Source organism: Panthera onca, chromosome D1, assembly GCF_046562875.1.
Source record: "Panthera onca isolate mPanOnc1 chromosome D1, mPanOnc1 haplotype 2, whole genome shotgun sequence".
Classification (NCBI taxonomy): domain Eukaryota; kingdom Metazoa; phylum Chordata; class Mammalia; order Carnivora; family Felidae; genus Panthera; species Panthera onca.
Genome location: NC_138348.1, coordinates 9,994,396 through 10,006,828, shown reverse-complemented (window position 1 = coordinate 10,006,828; position 12,433 = coordinate 9,994,396). Strand labels below are relative to the sequence as shown.

Here is a 12,433-nt window from a genome sequence, read left to right as displayed (position 1 = left end):
CCTTCACAGGAGCACCTGGAGCTGGCATCAGACTCACCCTTACCTTGTCTGGCCCACAAAAGAGAGCACCAGAGTGTCATCAGTCTCCCGGTTAGGATCAGACCGCAGCGGCCACAGACCTGGAAGAAAGATCAAGGAGTAAGACTCAGAGCACAGCCCAACACTCGGCTGCCCACATCTAAGGAAGGGCAGCCTGGCCCCAAGGAGCGGGAACTTTGTGGAGTCCGTCCTAAAGCTGAAATACCCACTCTGTTCTTTCCTGGCTTTAAGACCCTGAAGAAGTTATTTTTAAAACTGTTTTGAGCCTAATATTTTTAAGTTTTTCCTTTAATTTGGAAGAGGAGAATACATTTCTAGGACTTAAAATCAAAATCTGTTCTTAAAATGTGTACACAGAGGTTCCATTCCTATACCTCTCCCTGAAACCTATCCGCCAAATAAGTCATCAATAGTCTCTTGTTTATTCTTCAAAAAGAAAAAAAATTTATAAGGAAATTGGCAGTATGTTACAAGCAAATACAAATACAAGAGATGTCTGGCTGTCTCAGTCCGTGGAGCATGCAGCTTCTTGACCTCAGGGTTGTGGGTTCGAGCCCCATATTGGGTGTCGAGATTACTTAAAAATAAAACCTTAAGAAGTATGTACGTACATACATATGTACACATACACACATACACATATATACACACACATAAGTATACGTACATGTACACACACATATACACATATATACATACACACACACACACACACACACACACACACAACAGCCTATCGTACACTGTTTGGCACCATACTTTTCCACTTTGTATTAAGCCCTTATCAAAACTGAACAGTACTTTGTTTTTAACAGATGCACAGCATTTAAATATACAGACACACCAGTTTATTATTAAGTCTTATCTGATGGACACTTTTTCGGTATTTTGCACACAATCCCACAACAAATGATCTTGTATTTATGTCATTCCGTACATACGAAGGTCTATGGGGTAGATTCCTAGAAACAGGATTATCTATAAATCATTAAATGCATGTGCAGTTTTGGCAATATTACCAATAAGCATGCTTATTTCCTCACAGCCTCACCAACAGTGTTGTCAAACTTTTGGATTCTGGTCACCTGGTGAAGAATGGTATTGCTACTCAGTTCGGATTTGCACTTCCCTTATTACAGGTAAGGCCCGTTACCCGTCTATGCATGTTCTCCTACAATTTGGGGACAGGAATTTTTGGTGATCCCCTTTATAGAAATGTTTGGATAAATTAGGGAGGTTAGGCCTTTGTCTATAAGGTGAAGTACAAACGTTTTTATCTGGTGTGCCATCTCTCATGACTTAACCTTACAGAGTTTGGTTTCTGCCATGCCAAAGTGTTTTACTTTTATGTTGCTGAATTAACCAATCATTCCCTTTGCTTCTGTACTGGAGTCATATTTTAAAAGACCTTCCCCACTAAATTATAAAGGGGGGGTACCTAGGTGGCTCAGTCGGTTAAGGGTCTGACCCTTGACCGGCTCAGGTCACGACTTCGCGGTTCCTGAATTCAAGCCCCACGTCAGCTCTGCACTGACAGAGTGGAGGCTGTTTGGGATTTTGTCTCCTGCTTGCTACCTCTCTTTCAAAACAAATAAAAATTTTAAAAAAATAATAAAACAAACAAATAAAATTATAAAGGAATTCAACTTTTTCTTTTAACTTTTCTATAGCTGTTTTTCAAAAAAGAAATTTTTATGTTTATTTATTTTTGTACAGTCTCCTTTTTACATGGAGTCTGATCCATGTGGATTCTAGTAAGGTATACAAAGTACAGCACAGATCCAAACTCATCTTTCCCCAGTCGATGACTGGGAACACCATTTATTAAAAACCATTCATAAAAGAATCATCTTGGGGCATCTGGGTGGCTCAGTTGGTTGAGTGTCCAACATGGACTCCGATCATGATCTCACAGCTCGTGGGGCTCACTGCTGTCAGCACACGGCCCACTTAGGATCCCCCGTCCTCCTCTCTCTCTGCCCCTCCCCTGCCGGTGCTATCTCCAACATAAATAAACATAAGAAATCATCTTTGGGGCCCGTGGGTGCCTCAGCTGGCTGAGTGTCCAACTCTTGATTTCGGCTCAGGTCATGGTCTTACAGGTTGTGAGATTGAGCCCCTGGTCAGGCTCTGTGCCGACAGCACAGCACCTGTTTGGGATTGTCTCCCTCTCTCTTTGCCCCTCCCTAACGCATGTGTGATCTCTCTCTCTCTCAAAATAAACAAACAAAAAAAAATCATCTCTAGCTCACTGAACTGAGACACCACCATTGTATACTTAATTCCCACATGTAACTATGTCTATTTCTGGACTTTTTTTAAATTTTTGGATGTTTGAATTTTTTTAATTTCGGGAGTTTTGCTCAAGGAACCCTGCCTGTTAGTGCACCGAAACCACACTTTTATTCACTGAGGTTTAATGGCACATTTTAGTATCTGGTAGGGCTAGTCCCATCTCCTGGCTTTTCTTGCTTCTCCCTTTTTCCATTTGGACCTTGGATTATCTAGGTCAAGAAAAAAAAAAAGAAAAAAAAAAAACCCTGATATTTTATTGAGATACATGAAATATAAAAATAGGTCAAGGACTACTTTACAATTTCATTTATAGCACGTTGGCATGTCTTTTTTTCATCTGACCAAGCTATCCTTTGAACCTTTAAGGAGTATTTTAATGTTTTCCCTGTAGAAGTTTTGCACACTTTTTATAAAGTTTATTCCTTGGTATTTTGCCTTTTTACTGCTGTTGTAAATTGGCTCCTTCCCTCCACTATACCTTCTAATGGACTGTGTTTTCACGTGAAAGCTATTAACTTTAGTACGTTAATTTTATATCCTACCACCTAAATGAATTGTTGTGTAGTTTTCCAGTCAATTCTCCTGGGTTTTGTAGTTTTATGATCTCTTCCTTTCTAACTCATAAACCTCTATTTTATTTATCCGTTTCCATCCTCTTATTTAACAGTCTTTTTTTCTGATGTGTCTCTCTCTCTATGTATATATCTTTGGTTTTGCTTTATGATTCAATCTGATCGTCTTTCTCCTTTAATAGGTGAGTTTTAGCCAATTCACATTTACTTAACATGACGTATCAGATTTTTCAGACACCCATGCAGATGTATAGCTGTTCTGTCATATTACCCTGGGTCACATCTACTGCCTACATATCATAAAAGCCTTTCACTATATGGTCTTTCTTCGATCTTGATTATTATAGTTCTCCCGGAATTTAGGTTTTTACTTTTGTTCTACAAGTTCCCTTTACACTATATGCACTTGTATGTGATGTTCTCAGTCTCCTCTTTTTTCAGGGATTCTAATAGTTCCCTTATAGAAACGTTCAATTTAACTTAGAAACTTTCCCATTTCTCTACTCCATTATCCAATTTTGGTCAATAATATATATTTTCGAGTTTACTTTGGCACTTATAAATACGTTTAAGCTTCTACCACTGATTTGTCTTTTCCATTTTTTTTTAATTCTTCATCTGACCTGCTTTCCTCTAGCTCCCACCCAAGTGCCTTCACAACTCATAATGAGACCAAAGATCAAGGTCACTCAAATAAGATTTGCACCCTACATCCACCAAAAGGTTACCTTTGATGCCTGGTAAGTCAATGCTGGCATGCTCGTGGATTCCAATTCCATTTCGGATGATCCGCAAGGAACCTTCCTTGAAAGCCCCAGAGCAAGTAACCAGCTGCAAATAGAGAAAGCGTTTCTAAATACCCCCTCGCAAGCCTGGGGCCATCATACTGATGCCCAGCAAGTAAACCCAATGACCCTTCCAGTGGAGCTAAGTTTGAGGATGCAGACTTGGCAGAGGCTGATGTCCAAGTCCCTCAAATTTTCCAAGCAGACAGGACATTCTAGTCCAAGAAGCAAAAAGCAACTACCACTGCTCCTAACAAGGTGGCTTCCATCATTGGAACCTAGAGTGTACTAGAAAGAACACAGGATCTAGACTCAGACACACCTGCCATTTGGGGGTTATGGGACCTTGGACAAGTTCCTTGATCTTTCTCAGTCCCAAGTCTCCTCACGTCTGAAACAGCCAAGAATTCCTATCTAATAGGGTGCTCGTGTGATCACAGATAATGTAGATCTGTATCACCGACCTAGCGACGCACTCAACAAATGGTAGTTATCCTTGCGTCCTCGTTAGTGAGCAAGGCTCTTAAAACTTATCTTCAGTGGGCACACCCCACTCCAGACAGGCAAGTCTAGAAGAACACAGTTTGAGTGAATGTATCAACCATCCATTTCTAGGATGACCCTCTTACCTGTCCCTGCCCCTGCCTCTCCAGGTCCACCACGCACATGTCCACAATGGGTCCCAAATTAGTAAAGGTTTCCATGGCCACTACATAGGAGCCTTGTTCGTTGCTGTCAACATTGAGCTAACAAGAAAAAACAAGGTTAGTCCTGGAATGCCGCTAAGAGATCCACCCTAAAGAGACGGTTATCATCCAAGAGAAACTCTGAATCCTACAAGATCTGCCCTTCTTGTACTCCACTGGATGCTTCTAGAAGGGGATTATTGACTAAGGAACATGGTTAGCTTCTAGAAGACCCACGAACCAGTCAGGGATGTCTAATCTGTGAGTCCCATGGATGGATTTCAAAGCAGCAGTTTGGAAATTAATGTAAAACGTTTGCATGTATTTCTCTGCAGAGAAATCCAAAGTTTTCATACTCCAGAGGTGATCTGGCACAATACACTATGACCTCTTTGAAGGGAGGAGCTGGGTCTTGTTTCATCATTGTATCCACTGTGCCCAGCACCTTGCCTGGCACATCTGTTGAATGAACCTTTAAGACAAAGAGCTAGTCAGGGTAGGAAGGGAAATCGACCGAGGAGACAGCTGCATAGCATGGAAACAGATGAAATGAAGAAATTCAGAGGTTCCAAACACAGGAGAAACGTGACAAAGAAGCAGTGAAGATGGCGAAAAAGCCAGAAAGAAGAAAGTATCTTCTCACCTTCACAAGCTGGGAGTCACCGAGGCGAGACCCAACGAACACAACACCATTATCGAGGTATGTCAAGCATTCGGCGATAGAGGTCTAGAAGAAAGTCAGTGGCATGAAAGGCATCAGAACGGACACTCCCTGGGAGCCCGACCCTGTCCTACCACTGTCCTCTCACCTCTCAGAGGTCTGCTAAGAAAACAAACAGCTGCAGCCACGAGTCCCGAAACAATTCTCCATTTCAAATCCCCAGGCCCCACTAAACAAATGTTCCTAAGTCTCTGAAGTTTGTGACTCCACTTATCATATCCGTACAGTCAGAAAAATCTATTCTTTCTCTTGCAGGTGCCTCCTCCGAATGATCATCTTAATCCCAATGGCTCCAGTCTGCTCCTTAACTTTTTTGGGACCCTCCCCCTGGAACGGAGTATTAGCGTTAGGTTAATCTTCCATTCTGAATGGTATCCTTTCCATTTCTCTCCCTTTGTGTGCTTCACGTAGAGCACGGCTGCCTGCGAGATTCTCCAACATCTAACTCATTTGAAAACCAACTTCCGCAGCAGGACTGACCACGTGTCGCTAGGTGGTACGTAACACAGTTCCCAGTCACAGTGTGAGACCACACGCCTGGGGTCACTAGGGCGCTAGCAGAAGACAGCAGAGCAGGGACCAGCCCGACCTCTCCAAGGAGCTCCACGCGGAGATCTTTGAGGGTGACGGTGCCGTCCATCTGCTCCTCCTTCTCCAAGAGCAGCATAAAGAGCCGTCCTTCCATGTCTCCCAGCAGATAGCGGGAACCATTGGGGTCCACACGATTGTGACACACGATCGTGCTTTGCTGCCAAGAGGGAAGACATGGTCGTTAGAGATTAAGTGTCTCCCATAACCAGAGAGCAAACCCTCGTGAACCACTCCCTTTACCAAGCCCAGCCATTTCACAGGCAAGGAATCCACTTAGCAAACACTACGTGTGTGATTAAAAATGGGGACATTTTTATTCTGAAGACGATTTTCTGAGGAACTCAATACACCTGAAATGTTTTTTCACAGATTATCCTATTGGGAAATAGAAATACATAGAAAATAGGAAGCAGCGGTAAGTATTCACTGGACTATGAACACTACCACAGATTTTGTTACTTACCGTCACGACTACGAATCCCTCCCACTGCTAACACTACCAAAGACTATGTCATTTAGCCTTTAACTTAATATTCTAATTCTTATGACTTAAAACACTGAGATTTGAAACTTTTGTGACCAATTTTTTTAAGTCTGTACAACCGATCACTCTATTACCCTCACATGACTTGAGCTCTGAGAACATTTAATCAAATCTGCAAAATCCTTCCCTTCGTAAAGTCGCCCCAGTAGACGGGAAGAGTAAGCCTCCTTCGATTACTACTTCCTTCTCTCGGCTAGTGGGCAAGCTCTCCGTAAGCAAAACCAGGCCAGTCTCTCTTCGTATTCCCAATGCCCCACACAGTATCTTACGCACATAGTAAACGCTAGGACAGACATCTAGAAGTGTCCCTTTACAAACGGGGAGAAAGAAAGGAGCAGGGTAAGAACGAGGGCAAAAAAAAAAACCAGAGAAGGAAGGAAAAGTAAAAGAGTGCCGCCCACCTTGATGATAGGAGGGGCAATCGCCAGGTATTTGTCACCGTTGTGATAGGTGATCGACTCCTGTCCAATGATGATGGCCCCTCCAAAGGGCTCTGGGACTGCAGGGGAAAGGACAGCATTAGAACGCTCAGTACTCCAGACCTGCCAAGCCCTGTAGCGTCAAGGGCACTGATCCAGCCACCTCTGGGGCAAACCTTCAGGAAATCATTATTTTTAAAAAGACAACCAAGTCCAAGGAACGTGGCGGCCTTTAACTGACGCTGCTGTCTGGGCAATGTCAGGCTGGCATCACCTAACCCTGTATTGTTATCGTCACTCTTCCGGTGTTTCCGAGCCTCCACGGGTGGGGCGTCTCCCCTGTGCTCTTCCACCTGCACCCTCCCCCTTTCTCTCCTCAACTTTGATCTCTCGAACTCAAAACAGTTATTCTTTTTCCCGTTCCTTAGCTTACTTTCCCCCGTTACCAGGGCCACCATTTAGAAAAGCCAATTCTCACTTGAGAGTTCTAAAATTTCTCTCCTAAGCGAGACACATAACATGATGTCGAGGGCAGGATGTGGGACAAGGAGCACAGAGGCCTGGAGTCAGGCCGAGGCTTTGTCAGCCAGGCACAGGCACGGGCAAGCCCCGTGGCCCAGGCATCCCCATCTGCGAAAGACTCAGATTAGATAAGCTCCCCAGGCCACCCCGCCTCGGTTTTTCAACGTTATGCCCAGCAATGAAATAATGAGAGTAATTTCTACACGCCACTCTGCAAATCAATCTCAGTACTTAACCCCGCCACCCCAAATAAAGGAAAGCTGTACTTTCTGGGAGGAGTGAAAAACAGACAATCCCGAAGACAAAAATGGGAAAAGCAAAGGAAAGCACATTTAGAAAACAGGAGACGTCAGGGCTGCTGAGTAATGCACGGGCATAATAGCATCTGAGCCCGGAAATGAAGGCGCAGAGAAGGTCAGGAAGGAGCAAGAGTAGGGAACAGACCCAGACCTGGGGGTCGGGGGCACATTTCCAAAACCCCAACCAACCTGCAATCACCATGGAAGCCTCAGCTTCTACGTTTTCCTGTTTCCAAGGGCCCTTATTGAACTCCTTCTCTCGGAGAGACACCTCATAGGTTTTCACATGCCGCCCCTGAGGGTCCTAGGTGGAGGAAAGGTGGAGTGGTTAGCCCCAATGAAGGGTGAACCCTGGACTGGACAGGAGTCCTGAAAGGGACAGGCCATCCCCACCCAGCATCTGACCGTCCTATCACATTGGCCTTACTACCCTGACCCATCCATATGCCGACAGCCACCAACTAAACCTATGACTGGGTAGGCTGAGACTCAGACCTGTTTCTAACAACTCAACCAACCAAGACAGGCGTCAGAATTAGAAAAATCAATGTGGCACGCTATACCGATCACCGTAAGAAATACAACATACACGTGTATATTCACGGGTGTGTCTAAGACATACGTTACGTCCTAGAGTCCTTGGTCTCAAGGAACTTACTATATTGAGAAGCTATATACGTCTAAGAGATTAAAAAATTTATCTGAGGGGCGCCTGGCTGGCTCGGTCCGTGGAGCATGCAATTCTTGACATCGGGGTCGTGAGTTCAAGCCCCAAACTGGGTGTAGAGATTACTTAAAAAAAAAAAAAAGATACAATTCTTAAGCACATTCTGCAGGGGTGATGGGAGTGAGAACAGAACACAACACTACTCTACAAGGAGGTTTTAGCTAAGACCTCCAGTCCTGCCTTTGTCAACACCTTCCCCCGCTTCTCCTGAATCCTGACTCACATCAGTCCTAGGGCCATCAAAGTCACCTTTGAGGCTAGAAGAGCAGGGACGGGGAGGCTACAATCAGCCAGTGGGAGATGGCATCAACAAAGGCCAGATGGAAGTCTAAGAAGTTATGGAAAGAATTCCACAATGTGTTTCGGGGCAGGGGCCACATCTTAATCGCTGCTAATAGCTCCTGACACACTTAGAATGACTATCTTTCAACGGGCAAGTCCCTAAATGTTTCCCAAGTTGAATTTTTGGCACAAAACAGGAGATAGTGGTTTTTAGTTGAGGAAAGGTCTTCCCATCAATGACAGGGGTAAGACTGAACTTCATGAAAAGTTCAAGCTGGGGTTTGCATTTGGACCCCTGAGACATATACAGAAACGAAGATCTTTCACAACTGGCAGCCCTGAGGCTAGGAACAGACAGAATCAGCCTTGAATAACCAGCATCAATGTTTTAATGACCTGGTAATTTACAAAACTGTACACGAGAGAGAAATTCTTAAGTTTTTATTTCAGCTTCAGTAGTGAACTGTGAGCAAGATCAAACAAAATACAAAATCTCCTAAAGTCGTTTCAACCTCATTCAACTGAACTTCATTCCAACCAGCCTCTGAACTCTAGCACTTAAGGGGACACTAAATAATATGCAAAAACAATCAGTGTTTCCGAAGCTTAACACAGCTATCGAACGTGCCCACGCGTCTCACTCGGGACTCAGACTAGGTTTCCCTCCACCACTGATTCAACCACATGCAAGCGAAATGACCGCATGCTATCTGGCTCTTTGTTAAAAGGCAGAGATTTTTCTAAGATATAGGCAAGTGAGCCTGGTGTTCTGCCACCCCGCCCCCACTTAACAAATCTGGCTCAGAGAACAGCTGCCCAGGATCAGCGCGGCTAAAGTTTGAGGCACAGACCAAAATAGAAGTCAACAGCCAACAAGTCACCAGAAAGTGAGGGCTGGACAAAATGCAAACCTCTTCTTAGAAGATGCAAATAAGACATCGCCAAGATGATTTTTCTTTTGCTTATAGGGGCAATTTCTAAATCACTGCTCTACAGCTAAGTTTTAATAATCCCCTAGCATGCCGGTAAGAGACTCAGACAAAGTATAAACTGGGTCACCCTATAAAATCTCCAAGGTCCGCAAGAATGTAATCTCAGGATTAAAACCTGCTACCAGCCCCAGAGAGCTTCCTGCCTCATTAAGTACTACTGCGCTCAAGAGGCAATCAAATTCTGACCCATATTAATCATACCATTCAAAACATTTAAGGACAAACACGTTCAGCTCTCTGCCTGCCCTACTGCCAAATCCAGACATTCCAATTAGCGGAAAGCAACTCCCACCGTGCAAAACCACACCGCTTCCCCCTCTCTCCTCCAGCTCCAGTACCTGGTAGACAAAGCAGATGGTAGGTGCTTGGCAACCATATAAGAACTTGACGTCGATGACATGCAACTCCTCGAGGCGGATGTTAAAGGCCTTGAGCTCTTTATTGTCCCGGTCTAGCGGAATAACCTTGAAAAGCCCATCATAGAGTCGCAGGCCAATCATGCGGCACTCGGGGTCAATAATGCCAATGATGCCAGTCTCTGAGGGGCGGCCAATACGGTCCTAAGAAGTAAAACTGGGGTTAGGAGGGGCGCCTGGGTGGCTCAGTCGGTTAAGCCTCTGACTTCAGCTCAGGTCACGATCTCATAGTTCGTGGGTTCGAGCCCCGTGTCGGGCTCTGTGCTGACAGCTCAGAGCCTGGAGCCTGCTTCAGATCCTGCATCTCCCTCTCTCTCTGCCCCTCCCCTGCTCACGCTCTGTCTCTCTCTCAAAAAAATAAAATTAAAAAAACTGAGGTTAGAAAAGAACCTCAACACTCAGGGTAACAGAGGATACCAGGCACCTCCTCCCCAAGGTGACTTTAGGGGTAGTAAAACCAGCGGCATCTACTGGCCATGCCAGTGAGCCCACGTCAGTGCATGCCTTTTCTCAGAACACTGAATCTCAATGAATTAGTACCCTGTCCCTTGGACTCTTCCTTTCTTCATAAAAGCTCAAACCCTTGATGTTCTCTTTGTTTCTCTGATCACAGAGAGAGCTGCCCCCAGCAGCTCAATTTTCTCCATCAAATCATGACAGCTCTACCCAAAAAACTCTCATCAGCCTAAAGCAGCCACCTCACCTGGACGTTGCCATGGGCTCGTGTTATGATATCAATGCTCTCGCCGCTCTGCTTGTACTCCAGGATGCAGGCATTGTACTTAGCTGTCAGGATAAACAGGAGGTCCTTGCTCTCCCCCTGGAAACCAACATGATATCATTAAAAGAGGTTCTTTAAAAAAAAAATTTATTTTTAATTTTTTTTAGTTTATTTTTGACAGAGAGGGAGAGAGAGAGAGAGAGAGAGAGAGAGAGCGCGCGCGCGCAAGCGCGAGAGAGTAAGCATGAGCAGGGGAGTGGCAGAGAGAGATGGAAACGCAGATTCTGAAGCAGACTTCAGGCTCTCAGCTGTCAGCACAGAGCCCAAACGTGGGGCTCAAACTCATGAACCACAAGATCATAACCTGAGCCAAAGTCGGCCACTTAACCGACTGAGCCACCCAGGCGCCCCTAAAAGAGGTTCCTGTTAAAACAAAAATAGCTGTCCAGCCTTTAAGCCTCTTTCTTCAAGCACGCTAAGTTCTTGAAGAACTTTCTTTTCTCCCTGAAGAGAAAAATCCCAGTGAATAGGTAACACACATCAGGTACACACACCCTAAGGGTGTGTGCAACAGGCCAGAACTAAAGCAGGTAAACATCTGGGCTTCACTTTGATGACTGTACTTGTCTCTGCCCTACCCACAGTAATGTCTTGTCTATTTCCATCTCAAGCTAATCTCTCATTCCATTCAAATTCTCCAAGATGAATGCAATGCCTCCTCTAATCCTCTCCCAACTATTCGAAGAGGGGAAAACATGTGAATAACGATGAGAGCTAAAATGGATCTACAAAGTCTTACTTACTTATTAACAGAGACCCCAAAAGACTGAATATTTTGTTCCAAGGATTACAGTTGAAATTTTGAACCCACTGCTTTCTTGTCAGAGTCAGTTAGGATACAATGAAGCAACACAGATGAAAGCATTTGAGTTACAATGATGACGATAATACTATGATAATTGTTAGTGTAACAGTAAATGCTTGCCATGTAATAGCTCCTATTATTATAACATTTCCTCTTCACAGTAACCCAGGAGATTTCATGTCGTTATCCCCACTCTGCACACAAGCCAATAAGGCTCTGAGGCTCTGAAAGGTTAGGTGACATCCAAAGTTAGAATCAATAAGGAATAAAACCAGGATGGCCCTCATCAAGAGCCTACTCTCTGAATCAGTATGGTGACCCACATTTCAAACCACTGTAGTCTCCCCTTCTAGAGAAGTCAACCTGACTTTTTTTCTAGTGACCCTGTTCTATATCTAGGAAGCTTGTTCAATAACATAAATTGAAATGTGCCATGCAAAAAAAAAAAAAAAAAAAAAAAAAAGAGAGAGAGAGAGAGAGAGACTTTTCTCTCCTAAACCCCATTCCACCCATCCCAAGCCAAAGACAGTTCTTGTTGCTGGGCCCAACCCAGAGCACTTACCTTGGGCCTGAAAAGCTCCATGACAGCAATCTTCCCATACATGCCCACCTCTTTGACGGGCCGAAGCCCCTCAGCAGTGACCACATAGATCTCTAATCTCGTGTTTTTGGCAATCAACAGGTTCAGGTCTTCGGCTGACGTAAAGTGTCCTGAAAGGAACAGATCCTCTAACTTTTGAAGCCAGAGCAGTATCTAAATAATCCTATCCCTTGTCCTTAAATACCCCCAGAATTCACATTTATTTCAGAGTTCTCTGGCTCCCTCCATTCACTTCCTTCTTGCCAAATCCAGCACCTCAGAGAGTCTCACTTCATACGTTCAAGAAAGCTACTTCCCTAATCAGACTAAGAAAACTGGCCTGGGCCTAAGAGCAGCATGTCCTTCAACTGACAATG

General features: G+C 44.4%; 1 protein-coding gene across 1 annotated transcript in view; it reads right to left on the bottom strand.

The window, feature by feature from the left end:
• The window catches only part of DDB1 (damage specific DNA binding protein 1), a 29,179-nt gene that overhangs the window by 15,555 nt on the left and 1,191 nt on the right, over positions 1 to 12,433 (bottom strand). The window contains exons 2-11 of the mRNA XM_060606854.3: positions 12,039 to 12,187; positions 10,594 to 10,710; positions 9,813 to 10,034; positions 7,663 to 7,777; positions 6,635 to 6,732; positions 5,688 to 5,846; positions 5,021 to 5,104; positions 4,321 to 4,437; positions 3,635 to 3,737; positions 44 to 119 (exon numbers count right to left, since the gene is read on the bottom strand). Of these exons, the coding sequence (XP_060462837.3) occupies positions 44 to 119; positions 3,635 to 3,737; positions 4,321 to 4,437; positions 5,021 to 5,104; positions 5,688 to 5,846; positions 6,635 to 6,732; positions 7,663 to 7,777; positions 9,813 to 10,034; positions 10,594 to 10,710; positions 12,039 to 12,187 (1,240 nt within the window). The remainder of the gene's footprint in view (positions 1 to 43; positions 120 to 3,634; positions 3,738 to 4,320; positions 4,438 to 5,020; positions 5,105 to 5,687; positions 5,847 to 6,634; positions 6,733 to 7,662; positions 7,778 to 9,812; positions 10,035 to 10,593; positions 10,711 to 12,038; positions 12,188 to 12,433) is intronic.